General features: G+C 44.1%; 1 protein-coding gene across 2 annotated transcripts in view; it reads right to left on the reverse strand.

Moving 5' to 3' along the window:
• Positions 1–1,709: 1,709 nt before the first annotated feature.
• CCDC9B (coiled-coil domain containing 9B) overlaps positions 1,710–16,705 on the reverse strand; it is a 55,905-nt gene continuing 40,909 nt past the window's right edge. For both annotated transcript variants that reach the window (XM_081861527.1, XM_081861528.1), the window contains exons 11-13: positions 12,146–12,203; positions 9,497–10,255; positions 1,710–3,376 (exon numbers count right to left, since the gene is read on the reverse strand). In XM_081861527.1, the coding sequence (XP_081717653.1) occupies positions 9,530–10,255; positions 12,146–12,203 (784 nt within the window). In that variant the 3' untranslated portion in view covers positions 1,710–3,376; positions 9,497–9,529. The remainder of the gene's footprint in view (positions 3,377–9,496; positions 10,256–12,145; positions 12,204–16,705) is intronic.

A 16,705-nucleotide genomic window follows, 5' to 3' on the forward strand; every position in this document is an offset into this window, starting at 1 on the left:
CAAACTATTATTTTTACTGAAGCACATGCTAATTGCACAACACACTCTGCTTTCTTGCTAACAGGCTGCCTATGGGGGCTGCAAACCCCTCCTGAACAGATTGCAGATTCTCCAGAATAGAAGCCATCTGAGTGCTTTCCATTTGAGTAAGTGGGAAAACCAAATCACATTTGCTAGTTGAATAATACCAAATCAATGCTTCTCATTATTCTGGCCAAAAGTAAAGCACAATTACTATTAGGGCTAGTAAGAGTTTGTTGCTGAGAAGCCCAGCAAATATCTCTGCATGCATACTCCAGATATGCTACTTTGCTTCACTGAAAATACTGGGTCACGGGATAGCTATAGACATCCAGACATCTCTTGCAAAAAAAATGCAGAGCTCTTCTTTTGCAACCTCTCTCCCCTGCCACATAGTGGTCATAAATAACAATAGGTCTGCTGGAGGTAATGATGTTCTAGCAGGTACTGTACATCTTTTCTGAATGCTGGCATCATGGGGAGAACAATTCTAATGTGACAGATTTCTGGTGCTGATACCTCTTTAACCCAGCAAAAATTAGAGAAAGCTTGTGTCTAGCATGCTCCCTTGAAAGCTGGAATTTCAACTGGGTGTAAGCTGTACCTGACATTCAGAAGACATCTTAAGGCAGCCCTGGTCAGGGAAGTTTTTAATATTTAACACACTACTGTTTTTAACACTTGATTGGGAGTCGCCTAGAGTGGCTGGGGAAACTCAGCCAGATGGGCGGGGCATAAATAAATTATTATTATTATTATTATTATTATTATTATTATTATTATTATTATTATTTGTGTAATTCTGCACACTTGAACATTATCTTTTAGAATCGATCTAGTGAAAGAGAATTAATATTGTGTTTTACTCCTTACCAGTGCATCAGGGATACACTGTTGTATAAGTCCCATATGACTGCTGTGCCCACAACATGGCTTTCTCTTCTGACCTATCAGATGCAAACAGCATCCACACACACCCTGAATTATTCAGCTCTCTATAACACTTAATCTATTAATTTACTTTATATAATAATGGCATCTCTCTTTCATATTAAATTGTCACAAATTAAATCCCTTCTCCTTTCAAAGCTATCTAATTTGATTGCCGTTGCCACATCTGCTAGTAGTAGATTCTTTAGGTTAACTTTGTGCTGTACTTCCTTTTGTCTGTTCTGAATCTCCCATCATTTTGCCTTAGTGGACGAGTCTGAGTTCTAGTGTTATGAAAGTGGGAGGAAAAACTTACACCCACTTTCTGAACACAATGCATATTTTTATAAAACTATCCTACCCTGCCCTGCCTTACTTTCCTTTTTACTAAATTTAAAAGCCCCGGTTCCGTGGAGGGGTTTCAGCCAGAGTTGCCATTTTCCAGCTCTACAATATCCTCTTTGAGATGTGGGGCCAGAACTATGCAGAGTATTCCAAGCGGGCCCCATCATAAAATAGTTTGACATTGCAATACTGGCAGTTTTATTTTCAACCCCTTCCCTAATTGTCCCCAGTATGGATGTCACCTTTTCACAGCTGCTGTGAACTGGGTCAACATCTTCACTGCACAATCCACCATAACTTACATCTCCCCCCCCCCCCTCGTTAGTTTCTTTTTCCTTGGGCCCTGCCAAAACGTATGTAAAATTAGGAATTCCCACCCGCCCCCCAATCAGTATGCATCACTTTACACTTGCTTACGTTGAACCAGATTTGCCATTTTAATGCACATTTACCCAGGTCAGACAAATTCTTCTGGAGCTCCTCGCAATCCCTTTTTGTTTTTACTACCTTGAACAAAAATTGGTGTTGTCAGCAAACTTGGTCATCTCCCTGCTCACCCCTTACTCCAGATCACTTAGGAGCAAGTTAAAAAGTGACCTGGAGTTAGGTCCCCCTGGATTGTGCCCATTGCATTTTTAGGGAGCCAATCCATAATGCAGACATTTGCTGCTGGTGCTTGGAGTCGCCTCTGCCGGCCATTTCTCACACGTAGCTAGATTGTTTCACAAAACCCCGGTGCTCAAGTGCAATTGGCTCTTATCATATCCTAGAAGTGAGGAGGCAATGCTTTGCAAAAACTTTGTTCTGCTTTATGGAATTATGCTGCGATACCATTTCCCAGGTACAGGGAATCCTGCAGGCCAACAACTGAAATGACATGCAACTGGCACGGTCATATCTCGGTGCTGTCCGGTCCACCTAGTACTTCTGTTTGCAATCCAGCCAACCTTTGAGTGCTTTCACAGGAGGTGCCAAAATTACTTTTTGGATTCTGTTCATCTCTGTTCTAACATCACAGCCATTTACAACATAACCACATACAAAAAACAAACAAACAAACATATGTTTTTGCACATCTGGTTTCTCTTCCACCATGTTTTGTTTGGGGAGTGAAGCCAAAATCAAGGAGTTCAGTCTGGATGTTTTGCTATTGGGAATGATAACGAATGTGAAGCCAAAATCAAGTTCAGTCTGGATGTTTTGCTGTTGGGAATGATAACGATTTGCCTGTTTCCTTCATAGACACATGACCATCAACTTTCCCTCTAGCCTCAAAGGGAGAGGCCAAGAGAACAGGCAGCAGTGAGGAGGAGCTGCCTCCTCTTAGCGCCAAAATACCTTGGAAGGGAGTACTGTTTCCTGTATTAAACGAGGAAGTTAATGATAGTCACAGGTTCAAAACCAGGAAGGTTAAAGACAGAAAGCATTCTAGAGAAACCTCAATGAACTTGTAGCCATCAGTTGTGTGGAACCTGTGACACCACTGGTCCCTTCTCATCATTCTGCCACACTTGTGCAAAGCCACAACACTGTCTTCCTGGCTGCTGAAACTACTATCTCCTCAGCCACCTTTATTGTTAAGAAAATGGTTTCTTCGTCATTGTCTCTAACTGGCCGAACAGCCATAAAACTCAAGCCCAGCCAGAGGCTCTGTAAAGTTTGCCACTTGGTTTTGGAAGCAACAAAAGAGTAGATCCGTTGGCCAGTGTTGAGGAGAAAAAATAAGGGGAATTATCTTCAAAGCAAACCCAACTTATAAATAGCATTAGTTATTCAGTAAAATAAAGTGCATACAGTAGACAACTCATGGCCCATCACATGCCCACAATATAAAGGGTAGGGGGGAGTTAGGTACAAAATGCAAGTGCCATGATTTCCTTTCCTTTCTCCTCAGGAGGCTGCTTGTAAGTAGGCCTTTTCTGTCCTTTGGCACTGAGTAGACAATTTCAGGGCACAAGTGGCTTCTAGACAGGTAAAGATCACCTGCAGGGGGAGGCGCCGCTGGGAGCTGAAGGTCAGTGTCAGAGGGGGAGATTGTGCTCATCTTCTTTTGCAACCAGATTTGCTTTAGCAAGTTGTCCTGGAAAACAAACAAAAGCAACATCAGACAGGCCAGGAACTGCTGTGTGGCAAATTAAAGCTGCAGCAGGCCTCTCCTGTGAGCCCAGCTGAGAGTCTGTCCAGCACAAGTTGCTGATCACTGAGAGGTTCAGATGCCGTGAGGATGAGCACGCTGTAAACACCCCCTAAGGGACAACTTGAACCTTTCTCATCTCCTCTTCCCCACCCCCCAAAGTCAATTACTTGGCATAGTCTGAGTCAGTCATCAAGGAGCTGGTTTTATGTACTTGCTGTGAAGCTTAGTACCTGTGGAGGCTAGCTGTCAGAGCTGCCTCTAGGTCCCAGCTCACAGAGGACCAACGCCCGGTTGATGTAATGTACAAAAGTCTTTATTGAAGTTTAGTTTCCATTTCAAACCCCAGAGCGTGCAGCCCTACGTCTTGTCCCTAGACCGGCGAAGTCCCCTCTGAGTCACTACCCCTTCCACACCAGTTTAAGATCCTAGCCCGGCTCCACCTCCTGCACTGTTCCTTCCTCCTCTGGGTCCTTCTGCCCCCTGGGGTTTCCTCCCTCCTGGACTCTTCTGACGCTGACCCCCCTGAGTCTTGTCCTTCCTTCCGGCGGGCTTTAGGACCTGGCTCCCTATCCGGGCTACCTGCTGTGCCGCTCGCCTGTACATTTGAACTTGGCGCGCGCGCCCAGCCGGTGACTTTCCTCTTGACCGTTTCCCCGCTCTCTGATGGAGGCGTGGCCAATCCTGACTCATCTCCTCCCTCTGGTGGTGAGAAGACTGGTCCCGATGCCTGGGACTCCTCCCCCCCACTACGCTCTGGTGGGGACGCTGGTCCTGATTTCCAACTGCTGCTCAGGGAGTCCCCGCTGGCCCCTTCCTTCTGGGGTTTCCCCCTTGGCACCCCCCTTGCCCTGGCCATTGGCGCTCCTCTCTGTGAATCTTCCGATTCGCTGGAGAGACTCGTGGAATCTCTCTGACCACTGTCACTGCCTACACCCCCCTCGGATTCCTCCTCCTCACTCTCCATTTGCTCCTTCTCCTGTGTCTCTGCTCCTGAACCCCTGACACTAGCCTATTAGGGTAAATGGGGCACAGCCCCACCCACGCCAGCCAGCCCCACTCATCTGCTTTCTAGCTTACAGCCAGTTCAGTAGGCGGTCCTGGCTGTTTAGAGAAGTTTTTAATGTTTGATGTTTTATTGTGGTTTTTAATATTCTGTTGGGAGCTGCCCAAATATTATTATTATTATTATTATTATTATCATCATCATCATCATCATCATCATCATCATCATCCTCCTCCACTGGGACACACTTTATCCCTTGCATCATAATGACATTTCAAAAGGTTCTTTGTTAAGTGGTTTCCTCTGGGCTTCAGGGAAGTATAGTAAATACAAAGCTCATCTCCTTGTTTATTTTTTCCTGAAGCTGGCTGAAGGGAGAAGTCCCTGGCAGCAGGGCTCAGGATCTCCCCAAGCAACTGGACTGACTAGGGTGTGGCAGCGTACTATAATTCTTTTGGGGCAACTCTTACACAAAATGGATGTTGGCAGGTAAGGAAAAGCCTTCCCCCCCAAAAAAATCTGCCATGCCCTCCCCAATAAATATTTCTGAGTAAGGCTGCAGTCCTATACCTTGCAATAGAATCCATTCTGCCGTAAACACTGCAGATTATACTACAAATGGCTTAGCATTAAGAGGTATTAAAAAATGGGCCATGTAGCTGTCATTTCTATTCCATGATCTTTCTGTGCAAATTCTAAGAACCTCTTTTTTTAAAAACAAAAAACAAAAAACCCCCAGTTTCTAGCTAATATAATATACCCACATCCTTTCAGATATAAGGGAGGAATGGAGCGGGGCGGGAGTTAACATTTCTATTGCCTAAGTTCCTGTGTTTTTAATCAGAAGAGGAATTCCATGTACTGTTCAATAATGCCAACTCCTTCAGCATTGTCTTGCATTCTAAGACTGACCTCCGCAGCTCGCAAGACTTTGGCTGTACTGCTCTTGTTTACGTCAGGGGAGAACGCTGACGTCAGCACCCCACTGTGCTTTGGAAGTTTACTCCAGCTGTATTTTCTCTGGAGAGTCTGAAATTAATTGGTTTGATATAACTGAATGAAAAGCTTTTGTAGTTTGTTTCCTTTGTTGATTTCCCTGGCCCTCTTACTTTAAAACGGGGGCGGGGGGGGAGTTCTGCAGGGGATTCTGGGCTTATGCTTTGGGTTATTGGCATTTTGAAGCAGAGGATGAGAGCAGCTATAAGGACGATCACCACTAAGTGACTGCTGATTCAGGACTTTAAATTGTGCTCTTATATCAAATTTCCTTTTCTGTGTATACTGTAATGTTTGCTATGGCCATTGGCTAATGTGAATAAAGGTTTATCTATCTATGAGGATGATCAAATTTTAAGATGCCAACTCATGTGAAGAAAGGCTAGAGGTACTGGCTGCACTTAGCCTCCAGCAGGATTTTCGAACTGACTCCGTTGGTCATGGAAGGTTGTCTGTCTGATGGGGAGAGGGCTTCCCACAGACACCTGGTTGGCCACTGAGAGAACAGGATGCTGGACTTAGATGGGCTATTGGCCTGATCCAGCAGGCTCTTCTCATGGGAAGGAAAACCATGACATAATGGGAAATGGAATGGAGTGGCTGGAATTGTGAACAGCAGCACTCCACACTGCAACACCTTGTTGCAGATTTTACATGTAAATCTTTTGAAGCAATTATTGGGAGAGGAGCCGGACACCACAGGAAAGGAAAACCCACCATTTATCTACAGTAACCTGTTTATTTCATAAAATTGGAAAGGGGTCCCGAGAATCATCTAGTTGAACATGCTACAAGGAAGGAATCCTTTGCCCACCACGGGGCTTGAACCAATAACCTTGAGATGAAGAGTCTCATGCTGTACCAACTGGGCTATCCCTTGCAAGGAGAGGATGCCTATGCCCCAGCCCTTCCCTCCTCCTGTGCATATGCCTCAGAGTGAAAGACGATCACTTCTCGATTTGTCTGCTGGGGGCAAGTGAGAAATGAAGTTTGTAGATGTGTGTACATCCAGGATATTTCTTATTGCTAAGTAAGAGGTTCTTTTGCCCCTTCTTGGCCATGATGGTAATCTATATATTATTCTGCTGAATTTTAAGAACATACATGACTTTCGAAAACATTCTCATTAGGGTTCACCTTGAACATTCTTGCAAGGTGGAATCTGCCTGGGGGTGTGTATTGCATCTTCCTCAAGGGAATAAGATGTGGGATGGATCACTTTCAGAGCCTTTGCCAGCCCTACCTGAAGATGCCAGAGATTCATCCTAAGGCCTTCATCTGATGAGTTATGTCCCTTCCACAAACGTCAGCCAGTGAGTGTCATGGCTGAGTGGGAGTTTGAGCTCAACGAGTAAAGATCTGCGGAATCCTAGTCTTACACTTACAATACCCCACACTGACCCTTCAGATTTCCTGAGTTCAGTGTGATTGCTTTGGCAGTGGAGGACACTGGCTCTCTCACCATGAACATAGCCAAGGGGAGGGCAGGGGGGCACCTCCCCCCCCAGCCCGATCAAGTAAAACAATATAAATACTTAACTGACCAATCACGTCTGTTCTGCCCCACCCCCCAACAAAAATCCTGGCCGTGCCCATGGAGGCAGCTACCAGGGACAGATTTTAGCAAGCAGTTGAGGGATGGGTTGGTAGAAGATGAGGGCAAAAAAAGGCTCTTCCCTGCCTCTGTTTTGTCTGCTTCACCCATTATGTATTATCCAGAGTGTCTGTTAGTCTGTGCATGTTATTTTATACAATGGCATGTATAAATGGTGATAAGGGTTAGAGGTAATGTTCTTTAGGCCTGGGAAAAATGCTTGGGCAGCTTTTGGAGGCAATCTTTATTCTGAATAAAAAAGCAGCATTTCCTTGTTCTCTGACAGAAATTGCATCAATGGATAAGGTACCGGCTGCAAAGCATTAAAGTCACATGTTCCTGAGTTGTTTCCTTGGAGAAATGGGTCACAGCTAACAGCTCTATGTGTGAAATCTGTCACAGACATAAGGGCTCCACTGATGGATGGCGATATGAAGAAAGATGGTCTTACAACTTGACATGAAATGTGTGGGACGAGAAGGAACCTCAACATTCTACCAAGTCTTTTTTTTTTTAACCTAAGGCAATTTCAGATCATCAAGTTAGACAAGTCTTATTAATAAGTAATAGTGATTGATGGTGATGATAAAAAAGAAACTTCATCTTACAAGCAAAGGGTTTTGCTATAGTTTCTCACGTATGGTTCCTCTTAGCACCATTTCTTGTATCTGCAGATCAGAAGACCAGGACTAATATAAAATAAAATAAATTATAAAACACAAAAAGAATACTGAAAAGCCATGTGTGTGTGTGTGTGTTAACAATTTGCATCGACATTGTTTTAACATGGGTTGTAAGCACACTAAACTGCTTTAATATTTCAAAAGCATGATTATTCGGCTCTTCAAAGGTTTACCTACATTTGAAATATCATATGATCCATTTCAAAATCTGAGACTTCCTGTGTTATTTACTTAGATGCTGAATAGTCTTGTAGTGGGTATAAACAATTGAACATTTTTTTAAAAAAATAAACATCTTTAAAATTAAATTGTAAATTCAATTTTTTTTTAGTTTTTGAAAAGGAAATCAAATTCCAAATTGACATTTGGCTCATTGGGCAACTTGCCATCTCCATGTTGCCTAAGGCCCCTGCTCTAACACTAGAGTAATCTCACAGCATTGTTTTGTGCATGGCGCTCTACTGCACTTTGGCTGCCCCATTCATTTCGCTGGAGGGAGGAGATTAGTATGTGTAAAAGAATGCATGAAAAAATCAGTGGCCCCCCTGAAAGAAATGGGGTCGACATTGGGTGGGGGCCAAGGGAATTCTGAATGCATGTGTGACATTGCTGGATCTGTGTACAGAACTACATAGCATGTTGACGCTTGAATTTTTAAAAGAATGACCAATCACATTATTTCTTTTAAGTAGCTAATAACTAGCCACAAACAGATTTCAAATTGTTGACCTTCTGTACTATTCAGTATTTTGTTATTAAAAGAACAAACATGATTCCCAGTATGTCACATGAGATACTGCCAGTTCATGTAATATTTGGCTTTTGTTAGAAAGCTGGCACAATTTCTTCACTTTGGAGGAAGTCTACTGAATTGTCTGGGAGACTGTGCGCAAGGAAAGGAGCAAGATAAGAAGAATTTTAACTCCCAAAATCACAGCTTGCTGCTGCTGTTAAAATACCGTGTTTGTAAATTCTGCACTTGCCAGGGAAATCTTAGTTTAGCCATTTTACTCAACGTTTCTCAGCTTTGCTCTGTGGATATTGGTGGTTTTCTGGGAAGGAAACAGCTTGGGACAAGGTTGGGAATGGCAGCTGAATATGTTTGTTTGAAACCTAAAAGTCTGGAAAGTATAACCTGGAAGAAAAGACCTAACCTACTGCATGCACTGCTAGAGAAGAGCATTCTGCTTCTCCAGGGGCTTTCCTTTTCACCCCCAAGTAGATAATCTGAACAAATGAATGAATGGTCTTGATGATCTTTAGTAGGATCACAGCAGGGTTGTCCAAGATTAAGAGTTGCAGCTTTGAAGAAGAGAGCTGCATTCTCATTACAGCTTGTAATCAGTTGGAAGCTGGTGGCTGCTTACTATCTTCTGCTGTGAACCGTTTAGCAGTGTAATGGCAGATTCATCCATGTAATATTAGGATCTGTGCCTAGTAAGCGGGAATAGACCAACCTATAGAAAATGCAGCTTCCAAGAGTCATCACAATAATGCCTAGCTCTTCGACATAAAGTGGCCAGTCAAATATTGTGAGCTGTGCTCCTAAGGGACAAGGACTGAATCCAGGAGGGGGTTCTCCTGTTTAAACCTCAGTGTAATGAATGAAAACAGTCCTACCAGTGCAAAAGCCAAGTATGATTCATTTCAGTAGGGGATGGGCAGGAGAACTTCCGGGATGGTGTAACTTTTTGGGTGTAACTGAGCTACTAGGCTTGAGCTCTTGGGACAGAGCAGGCTAGAAATCTACATAAAAGGCCAAGTGGAGGGGCTAGCATTGCACTCACCTTTGGCCCCTATGGAGCCCTGTGTGTTCGGTCTTAATCCTGTGCTTTGTTACTGCACAACTGGGGTTGGTCTTCTTCCTTGTTCCTCATTTGTGCCCCTTCCTGTACATATTCATTCGTTGGGTCTGGAATTTCTTTACATGGAGGCTTGGACTCCTCCGTTCGAACAAGGCAGGCTGCAGTGTCACTTTCTTTCGCAGGGATTATCTCCTTCTGGAGGCCACCAACTTGGTTCTCTTCACCTTGTCCTACAGTTATCAGCCCTTGGCCTTCACCACCTCCTCCTTCCTTGTTCAACAGCTCACTACTGTTTCCTGCCTTCTCCCCACAAGGGTTCCGTTCACAATACGCATTTTTGTCTAAGCCACCTTCATAGACTATGGAATTGATTTCTTGAAGGTCGCATCCAGAAATCTGCACCACATTCCCAGGCACTCCCTGAGAAGAGCTGCTATTCATATAGTTGCCCTTGGGAGACAAATCAGTCCCAGTTACTGACTTACTGAGTTTGAGATCTGCCCCGGTCTCATCCGCTCTGATTGCGGGAGAAATGCCCTGGGTTAGGCACCTCCGGGCTTCTTCAATTGCACCCCGCTCTTCACCTGCAGATTGGTTCCATTCATCTCTTTGGGCTTGACGCAAGGGAGCACTGTGTTCTGGGGGCTTTATATTATTCTCTAGGCCTGCTGGGAAGTTATGCTCCTTGACAGCTTCACTAGCCACAGCTTGCTTTTTCAGTTGCTCGTTGCTCGAGGATCTCTAGAAGGACGGAAGACAAAACTTAGCTTAGTTACTTATTACACAATTGACTTAAAGAAACAACAGATTACCCTTGCAAAGCTGTTGGTATCAGTAGCTGGCTACCAGAGGTGACTAAAATTTCTCTTTCACTAGTGAGAAAACTAAAGCACAGCTACTGAGACTTGCAGGTATAGAAGAAGAAGAGAAGAGTTTGGATTTGATATCCCGCTTTATCACTACCCTAAGGAGTCTAGGGCAGTATACAACTTCTTCTCCTTCTCCTCCTTCTCCTTCTTCTTCTGTGAGCTTCATGGCTTACAACATAATCCTAATCATTCCTGCTTAGAACTATACCCTGTTGAATTCAAAGGCAACATGGGGTTATAGGATTGCAGCCTTAGTTGGGATTTGGACCTGGTCCTAGATCAGCACTCACCACTACACCACACTTGACGCAGGAAATAATTTGTCTGGCTCACATAATTCCTGTTTATGAGCAGTGCTGGGACATGCAAACAACTGAGGCATAAATGGCCCTTAAAAACACACACCTAGCAACCAGAGTGGGAAAATGTACAGTACTTTAAAATATGCACAGTTCTTCATTGCAATGAAATAATTTATCATTTACACAAACATTTCCATATTAGGCCAAACCCTTCAAAATCAATTTGGCATATTTTTAAATACACTGCATAGGATTTGGCCTATTAATGATTTATTATTGGAGAGACAGAATATATTATATACACAATATAAGATAATTGTTTTATTGTAATAAAGAATTATTCAACGGCCCTGGAGTGACCTGGGACTACGCAACGTTGAAGAAATTCCCAGGCCACTCTGGTAACACAGGGATCTTCCCTCATACTCATAAGCGTTGGTTAAAGGATTAGCTTTTCTCACCTTCCCAGTGCAAGCTTCTGTGTGCCAAAGTAGAAGGGATGCTCGGAGCTGTTTGATCAATCTGCTGCTGCTTCTTTTAACTGAAATGTAGCTATATGAAGCTGAAAATCTGGGAGCAGTGACAGCAGAGTTCATAGCTACAACCCAATCCTTGAGGCTGGGCAGGGAGGAGACAGGATCATTTCTTTCCCATCATGGGAGGGAAAGCAACTAGATGTGTTTCTGTGTGTGTATCTACACTAAAGCAATGTGAGGGGAAAGAGTTAAGCATCTTCTTTCTCTCCTCCACCACCTTACTCCAGTCAGATCTGCAACCCCCTGTTAGACGCATTTCAGTTCAAGAAACATAAACCTGCAGGAGCTTGGTAAGGCATTAGTGAGAATCTCATCCAGCTTGGCCCCCTGTTAATGGAAGACACTACCCTACTTTGATGAGTTACAGATAGGTAGCCGTGTTGGTCTGCCATAGTCAAAACAAAACAAATTCCTTCCAGTAGCACCTTAAAGACCAACTAAGTCAGTTCTTGGTATGAGCTTTCGTGTGCATGCACACGAAAGCTCATACCAAGAACTGACTTAGTTGGTCTTTAAGGTGCTACTGGAAGGAATTTGTTTTGTTTCTACTTTGATGAGTTAAGAACCAAGGGCTGTATTTCTTCTGAATTAATGCAAAGTACAAGGCTTGGTGTTATTTTGTTTGGTAAGGTACTTCTGCTCAGTGGACCAAACCTGGCTTGCCGAGGTTGCCAACCTCTTTCAGGAGGCTGCTTTCCTCAAAGCATGCCCACCTGAGGTGGCAAAGCTTGCTGATGAAACCAAATTGTCCAGGGTTGTTAAAACAAAAATGGATTGCAAAGAGCTCCAAAAGAACAGGTGGGTAGCCACACCCACCCACCACAGTTGGCCTGCGAGGATAGATGCTGATAAGGATCTGGCCCACAGAACCAAAAAAAGGTTCCCTACTGCTGATCCAAGCAACACTCTATAGAGTAGGCTCACCTGCTTATCAGGTTCATCCTTTACAAAGGGCATTTCTTCACCTTCCTTAGCATCCCATCTGTAAAACAGCACACACAAAATGAGGGTTGTCAAATGTTGATAGGACTTCCTTTTGGATACTAGCTGTTTTGCCTAATCTGGGAGCTCCGTCTCCTTGCAGAGCAGAGGGTCTTGAACACAACCCTAGACAAGATTCCAAGTTTTCCACCAGTAACAACCAGTCATTAAGAAGAAAAGGTGAACCATATAACCACTGAGTATCTACTAGCTATGATATCAGAGGATGAGGAGTATGAGTTGGGATTAAGTCTGTGTTCCTTGTTATTGTTTCTTTAAGCAGTTCTCAAAAACCAGGGAGTGAGAGCACAGGAAGTCTGCTCTTGCTCATGCTTGCCTCCGTTTTTGGAAACTGCCTATAAACCATGTTAGCTCTTGCGGCAATCCTTCTTATAAAGATGCTCAGATTGTCCAGATTCATCACAACATTTGCACTCGCAGCATCTAAAGAGCATATTCATCTTAATTCCAAAGGTTCATCAGGGGCCATTAATCTTTCACAAGCTGATTGTTAAAACTGTAATATAATAAAAACCATAAAATCAAATTTCTATTCCCAGACATTTGTCATTAGACTAACAGCATGTACCAGTGATTTATGGAGCTGTCTGCAGCAGTTTGCGAACTAACACCAAGAGAAGGAATGTATTCCAGAGTATCTTCTCTTTCACACACATAAAGCAAGTAACAGGTGAGTTGCTGCCTCTTTTCCCGACACAGACTCTATTAAAGTTTCTATTAAAATAGCACAAAATTTAGCAAAGCAATGTATGCAGTATATTTACAGGGAGGTTATATTCTTCAGTATACAAGGCTGAATTGTCTCTCCCTCCCCACTCAAATTGGACTTTGCAATAAGGAAAGTGACAGTAAAATGCAGTAGGAAATGTGGAATACCACTTGCTTGCATAGGCGCCGACTCCATGGGGCTTGAGGGGGCCCGAGCCCCCTCAAAAATTCGTTTGGGGGGGCTCTGCCCCCCCAATAATCTCCGGCGCCCCTCCAGCAGAGCGCCATCGCCGCCCCTCCCCCAGCCCAAAATGCACAGGGAGGGGCGGGCTGCATGCCTCCTGCCCTCCCTCCCGAGCAAAAGCTCCACCCAATTTCCTTTGGAGCTGATTAATAGGCGCAGCACGCTCTCCCCTATTCGCTCACGAGGAGGCGGCGCCACTTTATTTGCATATTCATGAGCTTATTTATTATTCATGAGCTTTCCCGGGCCCCCCCAATATTTTTTATAAGTCCGCGTCCCTGCTTGCTTGACACAATACTGCATAACCTCCCTGGGAATGCTAACTAAATGGCCCTCTTTGAACCTTCCCACAAATGTTGTGCAACCAAATTGGGATGAATGCTCAATGGACAGGAGGTTTGGAAGGAATCTCAGTTCCTGTGCCAGACTTTGTCACTGTCAAAGCAATTTCTCTTCACAGGGAGATCATCTCATTATTAGCTAGGGGTGCATGCAAGAACAGTGGTGCCTCGCAAGACGAAATTAATTCGTTCTGCGAGTTGTTTCATCTTGCGATTTTTTCGTCTTGCGGAGCGTGGATTCCCTGGGTATTAACGGTTGTAAGAAAAAGGAAACAAACTCGCAAGACGTTTTCGTCTTGCGAAGCAAGCCCATAGGGAAAATCGTCTTGCGAAGCAACTCAAAAAACGAAAAACCCTTTCGTCTTGCGCATTTTTCATCTTACAAGGCATTCGTCTTGCAAGGTACCACTGAATTATGTTACATGCCACCCCAATCTCCGAGCAGAGCAAGTTTCCAGGAGTTCCAGCTGCTTACCCCGGGTTCAGTTTTCTTGGAATGAGACACAGTGGAGACTGTGGTGTCTTTAGGATATGTGGTTTATTTACACATATATACAACCTCAGCCTATGATGGAGGGGCTCGCAGCATTAACACCCCAAGAGGGTCTTGCTTCTCCCATAGCCACAGCCTTTGATTCCACCAGAAAAAGGCATTGCTCTGACTCTCTAGCTTCCCAGCCTGCTGCTTCCAGCTTCCAGCTTCTAGCTCACATCATGCCACTCTCCACTCTGGCTTTTGTCTTTCTAACTACCAGCAAGTTTGTACCATTTGCCATCTGGCACAGAGTCACTCCCTTTGTTTCCTTAATGACCCATTGCCTCACCAGGAAACTAGCCTGGCTATTCCAGGAATTTGAATCTTTGCTCAGATTTTAACACTTGCTGGATCCAGGAATTAGAAGGGCGTACAGCCCCTCCCCTCCCCAATTCATAACAGTTATTTCCCCTTCAGATATTTCCTAGCCGTTGTGAACAGCAGCAGTTTAGAACTATCAGCCAATCTCCCAAACTATAGGGGGGAGTTGTTACTTGGCAACTTGGCTAGGACTGTTGTCAATCTCTAGCACTACTCCTGGATTCATTAAACCCCTTCTGTTTAAAACCCAATCTTACAGTACTGTATTAACACAGAACGAGGGCATTGCTAATGCCCTTTAGAAAAAGAGATTAATGAACATGAAGCTGAGATTTTTCCTGCTCATTTGTTCCACTGGCAGCTGTTCTTTTGTACCTGTTTTCAGGTCACATGTGCATTAATATTTTTATATGAGTTCTAGCACCGTTGGTACCCAGTCCGTGCTACGGACTTCAGTCATTAGTGTTTACATCACTGTGCCGCCACTTCAGGTGTGTCAGCAGGTAGGTGGGTGGTTATAAAAAAATTAAATCCATCTCATCAGCAGAGGTTGGTGGTGGAAGCAGCGGCACTGCTGGATACTGAGCAGCGCTGTTGCCACTACTCTGAACTCCTATGGGGAATTGCTATTCGTACCACTCTAGGAGGTGGGTGGGAAAGTGCCTTTCTGAAATAAATGCAATTTCAGCACTGTCACTGCTGGACAACACCTGCTGTTGGTGAAGCACTGTAAGATGGGGCACCCACACTCTTCTGCTGGAGGGCGAACTCCACCATAGTGTGCTTGGAGAAGCTGGGTTTGCAAACGACCTGATTCTGGTGCTCAAATTACACTCTCTGGGCTGGGAATTGTGTCTCCAGCAAGGGACTGTCCCAATGACTTCATTACACTTTCATGAGAGGGGGACAGTAGTATTTTATGGATGTGGCTATAACCTTGTATATATCTTATGGTGGCACTGAAGGTGGTTGCTCGGTGGGCATTGTGATCAGAGTTACCATTCTCCTCTTGCTCCCCACTGTTTACTTTATTACCAGACTCAATGGTCACTTCTTGCCTTCCAGCCTCAGCTTTTGCCCTGATTATTACAGGTGGGGAAGAACTGCTTTCCAAGTACTGCTATGGTGTTATCTAGTTCAGGGGTAGGCAACCTAAGGCCCGGGGGCCGGATGCGGCCCAATCGCCTTCTCAGTCCAGCCCATGGCTGGTTATGGTCCAGGAATCAGTGTGTTTTTCATGAGTAGAATGTGTCCTTTTATTTAAAAAGCATCTCTGGGTTATTTGTGGGGCATAGGAATTCGTTCATTCCCCCCCCCCCAAAAAAATATAGTCCCGCCCACCACATGGTCTGAGCTGTGGGTTTGAGGCCCACAGCTCCAAAAGGTTGCTGACCCCTGATCTAGTTTATCAGGTTTCAGGGTGGGGGAGCTCAAGTCAAAGCTGATAAAAGAATAAGCCATTCATTATCCCTGATTTAACAAACCATATCTTTATTTTTTGGTTTGCCTATGCTGTAGTGGTTGGTCTTACAGGTTTGCTTTGTTTTCCCACTCCAGTGGAGCTTTAAAACGCAAATGTAGCTGTATTTTCACCCTTTTCCTAAAGCATTTTTACGCTGCGAGAAACGAAAATGGCATAATTGAACCTAATTACAGACAGAAGCAATGCTACTTATTGGAAGAAGCAAGAGATTTAAGTTTGCTGTACGGGCAAGGGCTAAGTCTCAGGAACAATCTCATTTATAAAGGCAAGTCCAAACACACCGATTTAATTTGAAAGCTCTAACTCAAACACCAGCAAGGAATAAAAAAACAAGTGTGATTTGTGACACACACATAAAGTTGAGTAAGCAGACTATATTTAATGGGCCATAAAAGCCCAACAACAACATCCTTCTCCTGGAATAAGTTTCCTTCTCCTGGAATAAGTTTCCCTTCTCATGCATAACAACTGCTTGCCTAATACGAGCGGCATATTCCCACTGTGGCCATGGAAATACTGTGCTGCTTTGCAGTTGTGTTACTGTCCATATGTGGACAATTCTGAGACGAAAAATCATAGGAGACAAATGGCAATGTGCCAAGGGCACTTTTAAGAGCAATTCTGGTATTCTGGACTAGATTTTAATGGAATTTTGGATAGGAGGAATCTAATCATACTTGCATGGAATTTCTGTTCAATTGCGGATTCTGTTATAGTCTCATTTTAAAAGCCATAATTTCTGCATATGTATACTGCCATCTCCCCCCACCCCCAGTGTAATTGCCCTGATAATGCCACACCATCTTTGATGTACATCTATAGACCAAATAAACGGAAACTGCTTCTATCA

Source organism: Podarcis erhardii (assembly GCF_964252035.2).
Source record: "Podarcis erhardii genome assembly, chromosome: 1".
Lineage (NCBI taxonomy): Eukaryota > Metazoa > Chordata > Lepidosauria > Squamata > Lacertidae > Podarcis > Podarcis erhardii.